At 46.4% G+C, this 19,272-nt stretch overlaps 1 protein-coding gene across 2 annotated transcripts in view; it reads right to left on the reverse strand.

Annotated features, from left to right (window-relative positions):
• Nucleotides 1-1,362: 1,362 nt before the first annotated feature.
• The window catches only part of DHX35 (DEAH-box helicase 35), a 65,570-nt gene continuing 47,660 nt past the window's right edge, over nucleotides 1,363-19,272 (reverse strand). For both annotated transcript variants that reach the window (XM_041733286.1, XM_041733285.1), the window contains 7 exons: nucleotides 17,694-17,788; nucleotides 15,447-15,524; nucleotides 13,955-14,084; nucleotides 10,675-10,756; nucleotides 8,736-8,807; nucleotides 6,228-6,339; nucleotides 1,363-2,569 (listed from right to left, as the gene is read on the reverse strand). In XM_041733286.1, coding sequence (XP_041589220.1) covers nucleotides 2,525-2,569; nucleotides 6,228-6,339; nucleotides 8,736-8,807; nucleotides 10,675-10,756; nucleotides 13,955-14,084; nucleotides 15,447-15,524; nucleotides 17,694-17,788 — 614 coding nt within the window. In that variant the 3' untranslated portion in view covers nucleotides 1,363-2,524. The remainder of the gene's footprint in view (nucleotides 2,570-6,227; nucleotides 6,340-8,735; nucleotides 8,808-10,674; nucleotides 10,757-13,954; nucleotides 14,085-15,446; nucleotides 15,525-17,693; nucleotides 17,789-19,272) is intronic.

Raw genomic sequence — 19,272 nt, forward strand, 5'->3', positions numbered from 1 at the left:
CAGGGCCCAAGCGTTTGCTGACTGACCAAGTCAGCAAGCAGCACCGGCCCACCCTTGGGGAGACGGCTCCAGGAAAGAGCTACCAGCAGAGCAGCTCTAGCTCGGGCCTATAGGTCACCACCACCTCCACCCTGCTTCCAGCACAAACTCCCCTCCACTCCCTCACCTTAGCACCTGGCATCAAAGACACTGCAATGCTATTGGGAATGTCACCAAAAACACCTGAAAGCCTGATGTGGGCCTGAGGAAACTGGCTTGCATGGAGCTACGTGGAGCAGGGACAGTCCTGGGCTGCCTGGCAGTCCGACCGTGCTGGCCGCAGTCCCGGCTCTCTGAAGCCAGCAGGGGCACGACCGGCTAGCAAGGCTGCGTGCTTGTAGATGCAGGAAAGGGACCTTCGGCCAGGCCGGCCTCTGTGGCTGCTGCCTCCCACAGTGAGGGCCCCTCTCCACCCTGAATGGCTGCCCTGCAAGAGGTGGAGGCTCCAGGGGCATAGGTTTGGAGCCAGGCACTCAGGCAGAGGCGGCCAGTGACCCCATGCTCCCTTCAGTCTGTGCACACCCCCTTCGCCCGTCGCCACTTGTTTGCTCTCCCACTTTGGATCTCCAGTCTCAGCCCAGAGGGTGCGGGTCCTGTAAGCCTTTCCTCTTCCCACTCCTACAGCAGCTTATCACCATTAGCCATGGTCCTAAATTCAGACTTCACAAAAATAAGTGTTTCTGACTTTTTTTATGGAAAGATCCCAATCAGAAACTGGCAAAAAGTAGCACCGCTTTTGGACTTTATTTTTTTTTAAAAGGTATTTTTTATTTATGATAGTCACAGAGAGAGAGAGAGAGAGGCAGAGACACAGGCAGAGGGAGAAGCAGGCTTCATGCACCAGGAGCCCGACGTGGGATTTCATCCTGGGTCTCCAGGATTGCGCCCTGGGCCAAAGGCAGGCGCTAAACCGCTGCGCCACCCAGGGATCCCCCGCTTTTGGACTTTAAACAACATCCCACCGTTTACTCTCATGAGTCTAGAGGGCGTATGGTCGCAGTGATCTTGCTTGATGAGGCTCCTTGTGTCCACGGAACCTCAAAAGCCACTGTACCTACGGGGCATCAAGTCCAGGACTTCCTCAGGAGAATTCACTGGACCATCTTAAAATACAGACCACAGGGCAGTCCAGGTGGCTCAGTGGTTTAGTGCCTGCCTTCGGCCCAGGGTGTGATCCTGGAGACCCGGGATCGAGTCCCACGTCAGGCTCCCTGCATGGAGCCTGCTTCTCCCTCTGCCTGTGTCTCTGCCTCTCTCTCTGTGTGTCCCTCATGAATAAATTTAAAAAAAAAAAAAAAAAACAGACCACGAATACCACGAGTAGGGAGGGAACACATTTACTTGAGGTACAAAGGTTTACTATTATTAACAAGTTATCGCTATTATTTACATGTTTACAAAATGGAAATAAAAATGACATACATGTTTGGTGCCAAAGTGGCACATCCAAACTAAGATCAGTACAAAAATAAAATTTCAAGCTACGTGTTTTTAAAATAAAAGTCATTGAAACAGTAAGAGGAAAACCTGCATCGGTCCTGTGTTGAAACGCAAACGTCATCCCGGCAAAGCCACCCTGGGGCGACAGTAGAACCAGAGCCTGCTGGGAGGGCCACCCCAGGTTCTCACCGAACCCACACAAAGAAACAAAAAAACAAATATACAAGTTATGTTCCTGAGCTACAGAAGCTTAGAGCCTCTAACTGTTGTGAATTCCTGTGACAGAGGGTTCTGGCCAGGGTGTGAGCTGGCGAACTCACTAGTGCTCAGCTCATGGCATCAGGATGTGGTGTCAATGTGAAGAGAAAGCCAAGCCCCACTGCAAGAGACAGAAACCCTTTGCTGACAAAGAGCAGTGCACACGAGTCCTGTCGGTCACCAAGCCTTGCAAAGTCTCCTGCCACAGACACACAAGGTCACGGCGCAGAGGGAAAACAGAAGCTGCTTGGTTTGGGAGCCCCTGTGCCCGCCACACATGCCCCTCAGTGATTCTGGCAGAAACCGCAGCCTGGCCTCATCCGTCCTCAGACACGCGCCTGTTCACAGCCGGCAGCAGACTTTACTGGTCAGTGCAGCTGTGGCCTCGCCAAGGAAAGCAGAGCCTGCCCGGCACCCCCCGCCCCGTCCAGCCTGCACAGCGCTTCAGCCTGCAGTGGCCGGCTTTCCTCCGCGTGCCCCATGAAGCTGGGCCAGAACCGTGTGCCTGCTGGAAGTGGCATGCTGGGTCGGCAGGGGTGCTGAGTGAGCCGCTCCGCCTGGGTACAGTGCAGCGGGATGCCTGCCCATGCACAAACTCCCCCGGGATCCCAGCAAGGAATGCAGATGCCAAGGGGAGCAGGAAGGAAGGGGCTGATGAACAGGCTGTGGCCCACTTCAGAGCCACGAAGACTCCACATGAGCCGAGGCCAGCTCACCACCCAGGGCCGGGTACCCGCAGCATGGAGGAGAGGGCGCCAAGCCCCCTGCGGTGGCGGCTGAGCTCCGCTCACTGGTCCTGGACCTTGGCCCTTTTGGCTTTGAGGGACAGGTGCTGCAAGAGAAGAGAAGCCATCAGAGTTAGGGGTCACTCAGCAGAGAGACTGGACTTCAACACAACCCTCACATAAACGACCCAACCAGCACTGCTCTCTGGTTCCCACACTCTGGGGAGATGCTGTGCTCCTCAATAAGCAGTGTGGTGGGAGAGAGCCAGAGTGACTAACCAAAGCGATGGCCCTTCAGTAAGGTCCAGCAGCCCAGGCCCCAGCCCGCCATGGCCAACCCTGGTCATGTAGGGCCCTGTGGGAAGGTAGCAATGGGACATGCTTTCCCTGCACCCCAGCCCCTAGGACAGCACCACAGCCAAACCCTGTGCTCAGGGGACTGGGCTTGGGCTGGACATCACCTCATGTTTCCATGAATTTCTTATGAATGGTCAAGGAAAGGTAGCCTCTCCGGGACAAGGGGACCCAGCATCCCAGCACACATCTCCACATGCAGGTACATGTGCTCGGGGTGCTGCCCTCACGGACTCCCCTGTCAAGCACATGTGCAGGAGAGACACCCAGGAGGTATCCTCCCAGTACCACGTTTTCCTTTCAGAAAACAGCTCCCTAACAGTATGAACAGCACACGATGCATAACATCATAACCACAGGCACCAGGTAATATGATTTAGGGATACCATTACACTTCACGTCCTAAGATGAAGGGTGGAAGTGCTAGAAATCCTAAAACAGGCATTTAGTGCAGAGTATGTGAACAGAAGCTTTGAATCAAGGATCTCTCTCTGTCACCCTAACACACAGTAGGATCTTCACATGAGGAACTCCCGGCCTGACTGCCGGTCCCCAACAGGCTCAGTGCCCAACACCTGCACAACCACGTGGGCTGAGACAGCAAGGCCACTGCTGGTGGGGAACCACGGGCCCTAAAAGAACGTGGGCCGAATTAGAGACAGAACACATCATGAAGTACCTGTACTGCTGACGGAGTGAATGGGACACAAGTCCCATAGAGCGGCAAGAAGTCTCTTTCCAACCACGCATACTGAAGAAAGGACAAGTACAGGTTCCTGCAAAGGCCCGGGTTAAGAGGGTTTTTCCTAGATCCCAAGGACACCTCTGAGAATCAGGACACAACACTTCGGGCCTGGAAGGAGAACCTCTGAGCAGGACACCCTGGTCCCTCTAGCTGGGGTCTTGCTGAATTTCTGTCATCTCCTTCCTCCCCGCACTTTACCCAAGAGGACCCCTCCAACTAATGTTAGACACTCGTGGCCCTAGCTTGGGAATGGGGCTGATGTCATCATGACCATGCACACGACCATTTTTGGTGCTCGTTTCTGAGAAGAATGCTGAATGTAAACACAGCCGACTCTGGACCATTTCAGGCCTCTGTACAGGGTGAGTGACATTCTGCAAACAGCAGTGGAAAGCTACCAAAGGTGCCAGGAGCAGAGGCAGGGACCTTCTGAGGCCAGTAGGCAGGGGCATGTGTTTGACAAAGGAGCATCTATCATGCATGGCCGGCCACTGGAGACTTATACAGCTCTTGGGGAAATCCATTCACTCTGCACAAGTGAACAGAAGTACCTTTGGATTGTTTTAGGTAAGGGGCCACAGTTCTTGAGGGGTTTGGGGGCCCTCGCCTATACAGTGAAACTGTGGCAGCAGATGACTTGTAAGATCCAGGCATCTCTAAAAATACTCTGATCTTATGCAGTGATCTGAATAAGTCAATAAGCTGGATGACAGGTATTTGGAGAGAAGAGACTAATGCAGAAATCTGGGATTGTCATTGTCTTCGAACTTCTGGGACTATCTGCTCTAACCTGGTGGGCCTGAACTGAGGTTTTGAGCTGAGAAGGGAAAATGACTCAGCTTCTGTTCTCTGAGAGTCTGAATGGATCCACGACAACTTTGGGTTAACCCCCATCTCATGCTCGCATCCTCCTACTTGAACCACCAGCACTACCCAACTGTATTATTCTCCTCAGTTTCTGCCTGGCAGTTCTCCTCACTTGTCTGGACTTCTGAAGTCTGCTGTTTTCCGCTCAAGGGGTTGTGAGGGGAAAGACATCTCACTTGTGTTCTTGTCAGCCCTTCAACACAGCACAGACAACATACTCTGAATTTTTATAGGTGCCTGTGGCTGATCTCATATCTAACTGAAGTATTGGTATGAGGATATGTGAAGAACTATAGAGGCTTGAAATAGTTTTCATTTGATTGGATACAATTATATACTTTAAGAAAAAGACAATTTCCCCTGACACTGGAGGGATGAGAAGAGCCTTCCATTTACAGGGCCACACCTCAAATGTTTGCAGGAGTCAAACAAGTGAAGCAAACAAGTGAAACACGGCTGTGGCACCCGGACAGCATTATTCACAGCAAGCAGCCGTCCCTCAGCCCCTGCTGATTGCTGCCAAGCAGTAATGCAGGCCCAGTGCGGCAGACTGACTTTCTTTTTTTAAAGATTTTACTTATTTGAGAGAGAACAAAACGAGAGAGAGAGCAGAGGCAGAGATGAAGAGCAGAGAGAGAGGGAGAAGCAGACTCCTCACTGAGCAGGGAGCCCGATGCGGGACTCGAGCCCAGGACCCTGAGATCACGACCTGAGCTGAAGGCAGGCACTTAACTGAGCCACCAGGCACCCCTTGCACTGGCAGACTTACCATTTCTTTTAAGAGAAATCTGAAACCCTTATTTACTGTAGAATCTCCCAATTTTTAAATGCATCCATCAATCCAAATTTGGGGTTGAAAATACTGCAGTCTGGTTACAGCCCTGATGAAGTCAAGGTTTGGACTTTGTTTTCTAGGGTAAAGAGTAATATAACTGAACAAAGTATCTAAAGCAACTGTTTTCGGGCACTGGGCAACAAAGAGGATAAGCAGTAAAAAAAAGAAAAAAAAAAAGAAAAGAAAAGAAAAATAACTAATTCACACTACAGAACACAATCAGCAAGATGGCAGGCTTCAATCCAACCATATCAATAATTGCATGACATGTGATTGCACTAAACACTCCAATTAAAAACATGACGCAGACCAAACAGAATGAGTCAGTGGAAGCTTCTGAACTCTGATTTACCTGTTTTCCTGCCAGCCTTCCAAATATAAGCACCAATTAAAGATCTTGTTAGAAGAATATATAGACTTCCCCAGGCATTCCAATGAATACACCAAGTTTTTATGTGTGAAAATAAAGAAAACAAAACTGCATCTCCTGCTGGTCATACACATGAGCCTGCCATGGAAGAAGGGTATACACAGGAATGCCAACGCTCAGCGTCATCACCTACTACTGTGTAAACCACCCTGGGTGTAAGCTTGCACACCTCTTTATGTTCTTTGTGAGGCAATCTTCATCAGAGAATATTTGTGCCACTCCTTGTGAACATGGTCCAAAGTGTGATATAATTTCTTTTGAAGAAAGAAAAGCAGAGGGAGAGAGGAAAAGCCAAAAATACATTCTTTTTGTCTTGTAAGTTGGAGAGATTTGTTTCTAAATGCACTTCACTATGAGCAAATGCTATAGTGCTTTCACGCAGAATGGGGTAGGGATATGGAAGTGGCCTTTCCACTCCACACACTATTGGCGGCAATGAATTTAGGGCTTGAAAGTGGAGAATTGGTCTGTACTTAAAAATATGAAGAAGCAGCTAAGAGGTGGTTTTGACAGATAGTCTCTATTCACTCCTACCGTTCCTTGTTGATAGAAGTGTGGAGCCAGCTCCAACAGCCAAGCGGATTCGATAGCAGTCACATCTCTCATGTAATACTTGGAAGTCTGTATAACTTCATTGTAGATAACCCTGAAACCAGGAGAAAACATGAATTTCCTATACTTTATGGTGAGAACCCAGAACCACAGCAAGCAGAGCTGGTGAGCTCTCCCCTTTCCCCAGTACCTACTCTGTGTGCCAGGGACTACAGTGAACAAATGCCCTTGTGCCTCACGACCTGAGCGGTAGCCAAGAGTGTGTTCCCTTAGAAGGGAGACCCAGTCTGACATGACTTCTAGAACATCTCACTTAGCAGTGCAGGACCGTTCTGGATTCTCAGTCTGCATGTATGGAACTCTCAACCGAGCACGGACTTTATTAGAAAATGTAGAAATACAAGCAAAGGCTGGCTTGCCTGATTCTGAAAAGGGATGGAAATTAACTGTAAAGAGACACAAGGGAACTTTTTAGAGATGGAAATATTCTATATCTTATTTGGAATGTGGGTTACATAAGTGTACTCAGTTGTCAATATTCTCACTGTACATAAATTATACCTCTACTTATAGGAAAAAAGGAGGGGGGCCTTGCCTGAGGCTGAGGTAAAAAGACACCAAAGAGACAAGAAGATAATTTCAAATTCTCAGATTTTAGAGTTTGTGTACTGGATAGATATCCGTTTCTGAGATATCTAAAGTGCTGATTCAGGGCTTTCCTAACAACTATACACATCCCGGCCACTCTGCCACCATGTGCTCCTTGAAGCCAACAAATGACCAGCTGCTGAAGGTCAGTGCAAATGAGGGGGCCTCTGCAGAAGCAAGAGCAGAGTGCTCCCTTTGCCACCCTAAAGTAATGGGGCTGCCTCAGGACTGGCTCTATTCAGCCATGCTCTCTTTGCCCTTCAGGGATCCTTGAGAATGAAGCAGAAAAAAGAAGTCTCCCAAATTAAGCAACTCCCAAATTAGTCAACCCAAAGTCAGCAAACCCTTGGGAAAAGATCTAGAACCAAGGTCTGCTTTCCTCTTTAACTCACTATGCATGCTGATGGATGTCAGGTAACATTTCTAAACCCAGAACTGAACAACCAAGTCTCACTCCAGCTAAGCAGCTTCTGGATCTGCACTGGTTACAGGACCAAGTCTTATTCTTAGGTCTCAGCAAAAGGGTCTCAAATGTTGCCACCCCTCAAAACCACCTGGAGCGATTGTTAAAACAGGTTGGTAGACCCCATTCCCAGTTTCTCATTCAGAAAGGCTGGGCATGGCCGGAAAATCTGCATTTCTAACAGGCTTCCAAGTGATGCTTTTGCTTACCTGGAAACCACTACTCTAGGGTGCCAAGTACCTTACAGCAGATCTCTCTGCCCTCTCCTTCATTCCACCATTATCTCCCCTCCCCAGGCCCCCTCTCTCTCCTAGGTCTTTTCCACCTATCTGTGGTAAAGAATCAATTCTTGTTTTATAAAATTTCTAGTCCATTGTGAGAACAGTATTTTTATAAAACACATTAAAAAATTACTAGAAAAATGAGATTTTAAGACCTACAGAAGACAGGCTCCATTTTTATTATCAAATTGGGCAGACAAAAACAACTTAACCTACTAAAGTACTATAAGAAGTTCTAAATGCCTCCTCTTGTGTGCGCATTTCTTCCTTCACAGGCATGGTCCCAGACTCGCCTAATCTCACCTACCTACCACCGTAGGGTAGCCTCGGGCCCGCTGCACCAGTGACTCCCCATTTCCCAGACAGGTTCTCTCACCTTCCTGTGGCTGTGCCTCTCTCCTACCTCCATCTGTATTCCCTTCACATTCTTTTCTGCTTGAAAATTTCTGTTTGCAGGCCCCAAAGCAAATGTCACCTCCTCCATGAAGCCAGCCCTGACTCTCCCTGGCATGTGAGGTGCCAACTTCAAAGCTTTATACTCCCCTGGCCCTCAGTCCCTTCTCCTGAGTTGCTGGAAGCTGTCTGAATTTACATCTACATCAGGACTGTGGCCCGGAACCCAATTTGCCTCCACATCACTGTGCCCAGTGCACGGTTTAGCACCTAGTATGGAGATGAAAATGAATGTTTGCTGAGCACGTAAGTGAGTAGAGGAATATCACCATGTGCATTAGGAAATCTTTGATAAGGGATCCCTGGGTGGTGCAGCGGTTTGGTGCCTGCCTTTGGCCCAGGGCGCGATCCTGGAGACCTAGGATCGAATCCCACGTCGGGCTCCCGGTGCATGGAGCCTGCTTCTCCCTCTGCCTGTGTCTCTGCCTCTCTCTCTCTCTCTCTCTCTGTGTGACTATCATAAATAAATAAAAAATTTTTTTTAAAAAAAGGAAATCTTTGATAAGAACAGAAATTACGTAGATGACTCAGCATAACGAAGACAACAAACATGTATGCCAGGCGCCAAGCCAGGCCTGGGGGTGAACAAGAAGCAGGCCCTGCCTCCTGAGCAGTTACAAGGCTCAGAAGCAGGTCGTGGCTTACCAGCGAGGCGGCTTCTCTGCGTAGAGGACCGAGGCAGGGTGGATATGTAATTCATGATCGTCACGGATAGTCCTTGCAAACAGAATTTTATCTGAAGTCAGTCTATAATACTCTCCCACCGATGTGTCTCCTATTATCCAAAAATGCATGCAGGTGGCGCTTCACTCAAAAGAACTATTCTCTCCATCTTCTCTAGTGCGCTGGTGGACCCCTCACCCACTGCCACCCCAAAAGTCAAGAACAAGTCATCCAGAAAAGAGGAGAAAAACAGCATGTCGCCATTTAGGAAAAAACACGAAAAATTTACTGCTCTGCTCATACTCATGTTCAGGTTTATCTTCCATTCGTTCTCTTTCAAAACAGTTTCCTCAGGGATAGAAATAATATATACAGTTACTTCTGTAAAATTTTCTATTAAACAAAGTTAAATAGTAAAGATAAAGGCTATGGGGAGACAAAATAACAGGGAATAGAAAGCTCAGTATTGGACGATCCATGTCTCTGAGATAACATTTCAAATTTCAACTCAGATGTGATTCAATTTAATTCAAAAACTCACTACCGAACACACAACTATCAGTAAGATCAGATCACAAGAGAGCATAATAAACAGATTAGGATGTTGCTGCCCAAACCCTGAGTATGGGATGTTCCTGTGGGGAACTGTGTGTCAGGGAAGTGCTTTGAGCACCATGAGTGAGCTCATCTCCTGCTCTGTGATAAAACCAGCACGCCAGGGTCCTGCTGTGCTACCAGGTGGCCTGAGCGGATCGACACAAAGCTTTTGCCTCAAAGGGACTGGCAGACCATGAAGCCTGTCATGTAGCCCATATTTTTTTAAGGACTCTAGTGAAAGAATTTTCTTAATGCTAGTAAATTGCTTGCTAATATACCCTTGAGGCAAGTGGGAGAATCAAAAGGACAGCAAAATGACAGGACTCACTGCAGACCCTCACAGGCCTCTCCAGAGTTGCCATAAACATTTGAGAGGGGGAGCTCAGGATGGGCAACACTGTCATGGCCCTGAGGAGCTAGAATACTTGGCCTGGAGTAACAAACAGAACATACTAGAGGTAAAGGTAAAATGCTACACTGAGGTTCAAAGAGCTACCAGGATATTAGATGTAAGAGACCTGGCTGCCAAAAGGCGAACAAGAAAGCTCAGTAAACTCTGGACTCCTTCACAAAGCCTAGCATCCAGGACAGGGAACACTGTGGCCAACTTCCCCTCAGAAAATAGGAAAATAGTATTTTCTAAGGGGAAAAAGCTAATGACAAAATAATATGGAGAAAATGCAAAGAAATGCTGGGGAGGAAGCCTTTGGACTGCTCCCATATGAAAGAACAGATGCACATTTAAAAGGCTCAGGTGAAGTGGACCAGAATGAGCCAAGGTCCTGAGGTTATTAGGAGGATTTTAGTGACCAGTGATTTTCTGTCCAGAAAGTGGAACTGGAAGAAACGGGCTGTGATCTGTAGCAGGAGGCACATGCAGCACATGAAGAAACACTTGCCAACATCCAAAGACAGCAATTGTGGCCACAACCTACCTACCAGGGTAGGCAGTGGCCTCAGTCCCATAGGTCTCTAAAAACAAAATGAACTACCGAAGGCCAGGGTAGTTTCTCCAAGAAAGGTCTCTTCCAGTTCTATTGTTCTGGTAATTAGAATGGAAATATTTCCAGCCTCCAGACTTTTAATTATATCATCCTTCTACAACATAGGGATGAGCTGAATATTTGAGAATCATGTCCACCAAGTAAGATATGATGCTGAAAGCTATGTAGTAAACTTCAACTCATCTTTGGAAGGAGGCAGGAGATAAAGAGAACTTATTTAACTTAATTTCTGTACTCTTCGAGCACATCAGCTTTCTAATGGGGTAGAGATCATCTTTAAGATTTCTCCTTTTAGCAAATGACTCCATGAAGTATGTTACCTATAAGCTCCAGTAGAATGAAACCGCGCTGCATTTGCAAAGAATCCTGAAACAATGCACCTCAGGACTGGATCTGGATCACCTATACAAGGTAGCAAACAGAGTGACGGGTGAGCCCCTTGCCTCCCCAATGCTCTGTGTGCTCAGGCCTGTGCTCTGAGGCCCCACCCCAGACTGCTTTGAGCCGCCTTGCAAACCTCCCCGAACCAGCCCCAGCCCCATGCCTCCCGGGGCTGGGTGCCTGCATTGGCACTGCCTACAGCTGTTGAGAGAACCATGCTGGATTGTTCCTTTACCTTGGGATGCCCCAACTCCCCAGGCCACAGGTGACAAGACGAAAGCCGGGCACCAGAACCCAAGGGAGCACACCATAGGCTGGCCAATGATCCCAAAACTCCTTTTTTAGGAGAAAATCTTAATGTTTCTCGTATAACGTACATCACAAAGTTATTTCTGTGATTAGAAGCTACAGCACATAATTCTTCACAATTTTTCGAATGTCCCATTTTAATTGGTGTCTGTATTGCTACAGTAAACATCTTCCAAGGATAGAGCCCAACCATTTATTAAACAATTTCCAAAGGATACATTCTATATGATTATGCAAAGGATAATGTCATGGATGTGGCTTACAACATACCACATTCCATCGATTCTTTTTTTTTTACATTCCATCAATTCTAAGACTCACTCTTTTTTTCCCCTTTAACTTATTGAGATCAGGACAGCATTTTGTAATTGTAACTGGCAGTACTTTTTTCTTAGCGGTACATAAAATAATGGCATGCCTTACAAACGATGGCATCTTAGGGACGCCTGGAGACTCAGTGGCTGAGTGTCTGCCTTTGGCTCAGGTCCTGATCCCAGGGTCTTGGGATTGAATCCTGCACTGGGCTCTCTGCAAGGAGCCTGCTTCTCCCTCTATGTCTCTGCCTCTCTCTGTATGTCGCTCATGAATAAATAAAATATTTAATAAGTAAATAAAACATAAGTTTTAAAAAAAATGATGGTATCTTAGATCCAATGAAATACAGTGTATTGGTAAGTAAGTTCCCAAAAGGTGGTGTAATTTACAAAACCATCAACTGGTGTATGGGAGTGTCAGTTTCACCATGTTCTTACTGGCAATGTTATGGCAAAAAGGCACAACTTCTTTTACTGTATGTTGATCAATTGCTATCTATATTTCTTCTTTTGTGAGTTTTCTGTTCCTTTGCCCATTTGTCAACTTGAAAACAGGTATTTTTTATAAGCATGTTAAATGAACTCATCCTGTGACAAATTTTTTGATTTTTCATCTATGTCTGCTAAAAATATTTTCACTATTTGCTTTTTCTTTAACATTCAGAAATTTTAAGTTTCTACATAATTTATTATTTCTATGATTTTCTCTATTGTTTCTCAGCACAGAACTGATATGATAAATCTTAAATCTACATTTCTAACCACAATCTGATCCAAGATTCAATCTCTTCTCTCCAACTGCTACCTGATAGAAACTCCTATATAGAACATACATTCTTATCAGGAAGACATTGCTTCCAAGGGATGAAAATTGGCTCTTGGGGGCAAGGAAGAGGGGAATCTTAGAAACTGCAATGGTATGGCCTACCAAGGCTCACCACTACCTTACGAAATCTTATTTCCTTTCATGTTTAATTTCTCTCCTTAGGAAGAACTTAAATTTAATGTCACTTTTCTCCTGAGCGAGAGGTTGATAATGAAAAACAGGTTAAGAAACACAGATGTAGAAGTAAGGCTGCCATCTGTCTGTTAGGTGACAAGCACTAGATCAGCTTCTCCCTAGTCAGCTGACTTTGGAAGCTTCTCGCTTCTATCAATGACACCAACTTTACCCACTCTGGTTTCAATTCTCCCCTCTCCTGTGAGCTTCTTCATTCATTAATATTGTGAGCATCTAATATGTCCCTCACCCCACGCACCTGTCTCCACAGACCCCTGCCCTGTACTCATTTAGTGTAACCAGGCCGCTGGACTGGACTGGGCCGCCTCTCAAGGCCTGCTATGTGGCCTCCCAGGCCCAACCCCACTAGGTTCCCACCTCCCTGCATTCCTACTACATCTGCCACCTCTGTGTACCTCACGTATGGAAGGGTCTACTCCTCTAACTTGGAAGAGAACCTATGACCTCACACTGTAACACTATATCTACATGAATCCCTCCCTTCACTGTCCTCAGAATCAGAACCATGTCTTCACCATTTTGTAATCGCTTGCCCTTAGGACAGAGACAAAAATAAGGGTGAAATGGCAGGAATGAAACTGCCTGAGTTCAAGTTCTGATTCCACTACACACGCACTATGTGACCTTTAGCAAGTTCTTCTTTGCCTCTTCACCCATTGATCTCATCTATAAACTGGATACAAGTGGCACATATCACTGGATTAGGGTGAGCATTAAATGAACTCACACATGGAAACACTGGCACACTGCAGGCCTACTTTAAGCGTTAATGGGGTGCTAGCAAGTACTCAGGGCATAGAGGGTGGCAGGGCACCTGGCACGCAGCAGGCACTCACGGGGCAATGGCTGAGTGAATGAGCAGATGGGTCACCTCCTCAAAAGCACAGGCTATGAGCCACATAGAACTGGCTCAGCTGAATCAGCTGTGTTGTCCTCAACTCCACTGAATTTCTCCCTAGGATTTTACAACTCATCTGTAAAATGAGGACAGTATCACCTACATCTCACAGAGTGGGCAATTAAGTGAGGGAATATTTGTAGAACCCCTGCCATGATGTCCTCAATTAATGGTGGCAATAGTCACTGCCAGAAGCCAGAGACCCTGTCTTATACAGCACTCCTGTCTTACCCCAGGGACTGTTGAGGCTTAACACACAGACTTGATTAGTAATGTCTGCATTTGAAAATAAAACACACTTTATATGGAATAGCCATAAATACTGTCCTTTTACAAAAGTAGTATGTCTTGCAAAGTCTACATGGGGAAATTAGCTATGTAATATGCAATAATGTAAATGTTAATAATCCTGATGTCTTGTCAGGGCTTGTAAATTTTTTTTTTTTTTTTTTTTTTTTTTTTACTAAGAACAGCCCTCAGAAATAAAAATGGACCTCCATAGAAAACACATGCTACTTTTACATGCTCAGCTTTTCACCAGCATGGGCAATTCTGTGTGAGCCTGGCGTAGGTACAGAGCACACTGTGTGGACTCCCACAGCCCTGCACGGACCATCGAGGAATGCAAGTGAACAGCACAGGATGCAGCATCACCAGGTGTGGTGGTTTGCTCTTACCTTCACTTGATTTCTTGGGTACTTGGAATTTGACAAGAAGCTTCTTCAATTGCTCTCGCACTGTTGCAGCTCTAATGAGACCCTTGTAATTCAGGAAATGTTCTTGACACCATTGAGAGTTTTTATTGTGCTGCAGGGCAACCGAGACAGAGGGGGAGTGAGAAAAATGCAGACAAGTTTTCAACCGTGGCTACACTGCCAGGCAGTTTCCTCTTTCTCCCCTTTGGTTACTCAGTGGGGAAGATCTTCCCATCTTAACAAGCCCCTTCCTGCCCCATCTCCCTAGACAGATGCTGACCCTCATGCATACCATCTGCTCTTCCATCTCACTCCCTGCGCCAAAGGGCAAAGGAGAACTTACTGACAAGCAGAGTTGTTTTCAATCTGAAATACCCAACCGACTGGCAAGTCATCAGTAAGAACCACTTCCCTGTGGGTCTTGGTAAATTAACTTTGTAAATCAACTTTCTTTGAGTTCACCATTCTGTTAGACTACAGGTGAGCATGACACTTGCCAATTTAGAAATAATTCACAAATTATTATTATTTAATCCCCAAAGTATGATTTGTCTATCAACAGTGCTTAATTTTATCCTACATTCTTAAGTGGATCATTATGTCTTAAATTACTGCTGTGGGGATGTACCTCTGAAATTCTAAGCCAGACAGGAAGGCATTTTAAATAAGAAAATGTAATTCACAGAAGATTCTCCAAGAAGGCAACTATCCACTAACACGGTGTAAACATGTGTCTGCCTTCCAGCAGCAGAGCAAGCTTCAGATTAAAGATAGAATGCTGCACTTACGCAAATGAATTTTAACTGCTGTAACTCATAGTCCATGTTCTCAGTAAGAGATCAGGTTTTACTGAAAACTGTTCAATAACTGAAATAAACTCCCTTAGATCTCTGGTGAAACAAAAATTTAGTATTTCTCCTCTTCTAAGACAATATTTAAGGAACGAATACAAGATACTGAAATCTGAAGTATCTAATTTCCCCCTCCCACTCTTTCTGCTATATAAGAGGTTTCTTATGGTTTTCATCATTTTTAAAGCTCTCTGAAATTTTCAGCATTTTTAGTGAGAATTTTAAGCCTTATCATTTGCTTAGTTTTACAAAATGTTAAGAATATAAAAAAATCAACACTGCATTTAGCTAAATATGGGTAGGGCATGTGAGCAGATGCAGGTCCTCACTGCACACCCCTCTCACAGCCAGGTCCCTGGCCAAGCCGTCAGCACACTGCCAGCAGGCCAAGTCTCCAGGTAGGGGACAGTCAGGAGTAACTCCTGTGTCCTTCCAGGCAAAATCATACCACAGACTCAGGCAGCCCCTCCACCCCCCACCCCAACCCCAGTGGGTTAGAAGTACTGGCAATAATCTAATGGGAAACTACAGAGGTCTCTCGGCCATTCCTTTATAAACTGAATTTCTGGAATCCTCACACCTCGAGTGACTGAATGGGCCTTTCGAGGGCTAACTGTGCTTACTTTGATAAATGCTTCATACACATTGAGCATAGTGAGATGATCACCCTCCTCCACAGCAAATTTGCGGTGTACTCGAATCTGGAAAGAATAAAACAACATTTATTCTCACAGCCGACTCCTGTGAGCCTCTGGTACAGGGAGGTAACATTACACGGAATGGCTTGTGGCTTGCAGAGTCACAGACACCTGCTCTGTACCAGTTCCAGCTCCACCATTTCCTAAAAACCTCAGATTGGTAATGTACCCTTTCTCAGCCTCAACTTCCTTATCTATAAAATCAGGATATTAAACCTATCAAGACTGCTGCAGGACTAAGATGATTCACTGTAATACCGGCCAGAGATACAAGAGAATGTTAGTGTCCTTGTGTCTTCCCTCCTCTATCCTCTATCCAGTCAATACCATCTCTCTCAGAAGAACCGCCCCCCACCCCACCCCACCAGCCCCAGCTCCCAGGAGAACATAAGGTTCCGAGAGGACAGGGGGCCAGCTATCTGGCACATGGTAGACACTGTAGTCGGAAGCTACCACCAGCCACACAATCCTCTCAGATCTCGTCCCTCCATTTTCCCTTCTGTATGATCCTGGGCAATACCACCCTGTTCCAGTGAGGTGTTTGGTTTTTTTCTGTTTTTTTTTTTTTTTTAAGTTTTTATTTACTCATGAGAGACAGAGAGAGAGGCAGAGACACAGGCAGAGGGAGAAGCAGTCTCCATGCAGGGAGCCTGACGTGGGACTTGATCCCAGGTCTCCAGGATCACGCCCTGGGCCGAAGGCAGGTGCTAAACCGCTGAGCCACCCGGGCTGCCCGTTCTAGTGAGTTTAAGGAACAGCACACATGATAAGCACAGAAGCACACAAATATACTTAGTATCTCTAGAATTCTCTCCTTGTATCAAATACCACATAATTAACCAGCCTACCTACCCACCTTCCTGCCTTCCATTCATTTCTTCGTTAACAGGTGTTTCCTGTGCATTAGAGGCCAGGCGCTATTCTAAGCATTTGGGATGTAACAGTGAATAAACAGTGGTGGAGGCAAAAACCAAACAAGCCACATATACGGTACAGCAGGTAGCAGAAGTGCTAGAGGAAAGCAAAGGAGGGGAGAGGCTGGACCATGGAGGGGACATGCTGCAGTTCCAGGCAGTGGGTGGGACTTCAGGTTCCTCATATTGAAAATGAGTCGGCCTGTGCTGAGGGAGGACCATCAGGACTAATAGAGAAGCAAACGCAGGGCACCTGGGTGGCTCAGTGGTTGAGCATCTGCCTTTGGCTCAAGCTGTGATCCCGGGATTCTGGGATCAAGTCTCACATCGGGCTCCCCACAGGGAGTCTGTTTCTCCCTCTGCCTATGTCTCTGCCATTCTCTGTATGTCTCTCATGAATAAATATTTTAAAAATAAATTAAAAAAAAAAAACCAACCACCAAAAAACAGTGGAAAAAATGGACATACTCACCAGGGACAGAAGCAGGAAGATATATCTATCAAGTTATGACTCTGAGGGCAGAGGACAACTACCCCTAAGAAAGTCTCACCCCCAACCACACATCCCAGTTCAGCTCCTACATGTGCAAGGCTGCCACTCTCTACTCTTCCTATGACAACCAGCCCTGACCTCACACTTGCCTGCCTCTGTCAGCACACCTTACATCCAGGGTGTGTTTCATAGCCTGATTTCTCCACACACCCCTCCCATACTCTCACCCCCGCCCCACCCCCTGCAATCACGCCATTAGTGGTCTCTGGTGCCAGGGCCTCAGGTGGCCATCTCTTGGCTTGGAGTACCCCTCTACCACCACCACCACCAAAATTAACCTGCTGTGCCCAGGCAAGACTCTTTATGCCATGAGGGTGCCACCCAGGTCTCTTCCCAGAGGCACCTGAAGGCCTGTTTCCCTTATGAGGAATTGAAGAGGGCATGGTTAAGACTGGGGGCTCTGGACTGTGCAACGCAATTGCCCCAAGGCTGGGCCATCACAAATGAGTTACCTAACATTTCTGTGCCTTCATCTCTAAAAATGATGAGAATAGTGTTTACCTCCCAAGTTTATGGTGAAGACACAAGGGAACACGAGGCACATAAAACGTCTGGCATAGTGTCCAGAACACAACAAACATGCAGAATGCAAGTGGATTCCATTCGCACAGCCCTGTCATTGGTGGTTCCCAGACAGTTTCAACAAGGAGAGCCCACAGTGAAAGAGACTGGTATGAACGGCTTGGGGGAAAAGGCTAGACCTACCGCCTGAGACTTCTGATTTGCGGGGACCACAAAGATATTCTGGATTTGCATCATGGCTGCAATGCTTAGAATTTCCTGAGAACAGCCAAAATTTCCTATAAAACAAAGAGCATGTTTGATTTCAAACATGTATTGTCAACGAGGAGTGAAAGACATTTTGTTATTTTCCTTACACCATACTACAAACGAAGGTCATGTATTTATACACAGTTTGTTCGAGTTCATCATATATGAACACTTTATCCTGCTGTAATGTCCATATGTGGCCCAGATGAACAGAGGCCCAGGAGGACTCTGAGAAAGGAGATGCTATTGCACTCAGCAGTTGGGACATCGAGGACTCTCGCTGTGTACCACAGTGGGGGGTTGTGTCCCTTCTGCGGTCTCTCTCCTCCTGGACCCCTCTCTGGGGTGGCCTCCCTCTCAGCAGGGCTCACCTGACCTAGCAAGTCCAAGACGCACCCAGACCAGAGCAGCACTCTGCAGACAGTGGCTGCTCATACCTGGCACAAGGGCATGGGTGCTTCAGGGCACTGGACAGTGAGCAAACTGCACTGCCCATCCTCCTTCCCATAGTTTCCTGCCTCCTGGCTGATATGCTCCCCCAGCCCCAAAGTTAAGAGTCCTGTTTCTCAATGTAAGCCTAAGGTCATCTGGGTGTTTAAAGCTGACTCTAATCATACTTAGTCTGAAGTACAGCTCTGTAAACTGCTAGTGAATATAAAAGCCGAAAACAAGAAAAAAAATTCTCATTTCCTTTCCTGGTAGGAGTGGTGGGGGGGGGAGGGAGACACATAAACTATACTCTCTCTACTCTCTCTATGATTCTGACTCAACCTTTAACTCGTAAACTTTCACCCCTTACTCATCTCCTCACAAACATCTGAAGGTGTCAGGGAAGGTGGAATTCCTGGGTGCTGGTGGCAGGAATACAAAGCACTGTGGCCTCTGTGGAAAACAGAATGAGGAGTCCTCAAAAAATTAAACACAGAATTATTTGATGATCCAGCAAATAAGCGAAAGCCAGTACTCCAACAAATGCTTGTATGCCAATGCTCACAGCAAGCTTATTCACAATACTTGGCAGGTGGAAGCAACGCCAAGTGTCCATCAGCAGATGGGCAGTACGTACACACAGCAAAATACTATTCAGCCTTTAAAAAGGGCATTCTGACATATGCTACAACATGAATGAACCTCAGAAGACAGTATGTCAAGTGAAATCAATCTGTCACAAAAGAACAAATATTGCAGGATTCTGCTAAAGGGAGGTTCCCAGAATCATCAAATTCATGGGGACAGAGTAAGAGGATGGCTGCAGGGCTTGGGGGTAAGAGGGAATGGGGAGAGTTGGTGTTTAATGGGGACAGAGTTTCAGTTTGAAAAGATGAAAAGTTCTGGAAATGGAGTGATAAGGGCTGAACGACAATGTGAGTGTACTTAATGCCTCAGAACTGTACAGTTGAAAATGGTAAAATTTCATATATTTTTTACCATAATTAAAATAAATAAAAAATAAAGAACTTCCCAGTTTCAAAAAAACAAAACAAAACAAAACAAAACAAAAACAAATCAGGTA

Source organism: Vulpes lagopus, chromosome 18 (assembly GCF_018345385.1).
Source record: "Vulpes lagopus strain Blue_001 chromosome 18, ASM1834538v1, whole genome shotgun sequence".
Classification (NCBI taxonomy): domain Eukaryota; kingdom Metazoa; phylum Chordata; class Mammalia; order Carnivora; family Canidae; genus Vulpes; species Vulpes lagopus.